General features: G+C 40.4%; 1 protein-coding gene across 1 annotated transcript in view; it reads left to right on the top strand.

Annotated features, from left to right (window-relative positions):
- Window positions 1-1,107, top strand: part of RNF175 (ring finger protein 175) — a 73,895-nt gene that overhangs the window by 61,941 nt on the left and 10,847 nt on the right. Inside the window, 1 exon segment of the mRNA XM_028492553.2 lies at window positions 889-895. Coding sequence (XP_028348354.1) covers window positions 889-895 — 7 coding nt within the window.

Here is a 1,107-nt window from a genome sequence, read left to right as displayed (position 1 = left end):
ACTGTAACCTCTTCAAATATTTTCTCAGTCCCTTTCTTTTTCTCTTCTCCTCTGGGACCCCTATAAATCGAATGTTCACATGTTTAATGTTGTCCCAGAGGTCTCTGAGCCTGTCCTCAATTCTTTTCATTCTTTTTTCTTTATTCTGCTCTGCAGTAGTTATTTCCACTATTTTATCTTCCAGGTCACTTACCCATTCTTCTGCCTCAGTTATTCTGCTATTGATCCCTTCTAGAGAATTTTAAATTTCATTTATTTTGTTGTTCATCTCTGTTTGTTTGCTCTTCAGTTCTTCTAGGTCCTTGTTAAACATTTCTTGTATTTCCAAGATTTTGGATCATCTTTACTATTCTATTTCCAAGATTTTGGATCATCTTTACTATCATTTTTCTGAATTCTTTTTCAGGTAGACTGCCTATTTCCTCTTCATTTGTTAGGTCTGGTGGGTTTTTGCCTTGCTCCTTCATCTGCTGTGTGTTTCTCTGTCTTCTCATTTTCCTTAACTTACTGTGTTTGGGGTCTCTTTTTGCAAGCTGCAGGTTCATAGTTTCCATTGTTTTTGGTTTCTATCCCCAGTGGCTAAGGTTGGTTCAGTGGGTTGTGTAGGCTTCCTGGTGGAGGGGACTAGTGCCTGTGTTCTGGTGGATGAGGCTGGATCTTGTCTTTAAAGTGGGCAGGTCCACATCTGGTGGTGCGTTTCGTGGTGTCTGTGGCCTTATTATGATTTTAGGCAGCCTCTGTGCTAATGGATGGGGTTGTGTTCCTGTATTGCTAGTTGTTTGGCAAAGGGTGTCCAGCACTGGAGCTTGCTGGTCATTGAGTGGAGCTGGGTCTTGGCGTTGAGATGGAGATCTCTGGGAGAGTTTTGCCATTTGATATTACGTGGAGCTGGAAGGTCTCTTGTGGACCAGTGTCCTGAACTTGGCTCTCCCACCTCAGTGGCACAGCCCTGACGCCTGGCTTGAGCACCAAGAGCCTGTCATCCACATGACTCAGAATAAAAGGGAGAAAAAAAAAGAAAGAAAAAAGATAAAATAAAATAAAGTAAAGTAAAATAAAGTTATTACAATAAAAAATAATTATTAAGAAAAACAAATTTTTAAGCTA

Source organism: Physeter macrocephalus, chromosome 7 (genome assembly GCF_002837175.3).
Source record: "Physeter macrocephalus isolate SW-GA chromosome 7, ASM283717v5, whole genome shotgun sequence".
NCBI lineage: Eukaryota > Metazoa > Chordata > Mammalia > Artiodactyla > Physeteridae > Physeter > Physeter macrocephalus.
Note: the sequence above shows the minus strand (reverse complement) of the source record. Positions and strands in the feature narration are given on the sequence as shown.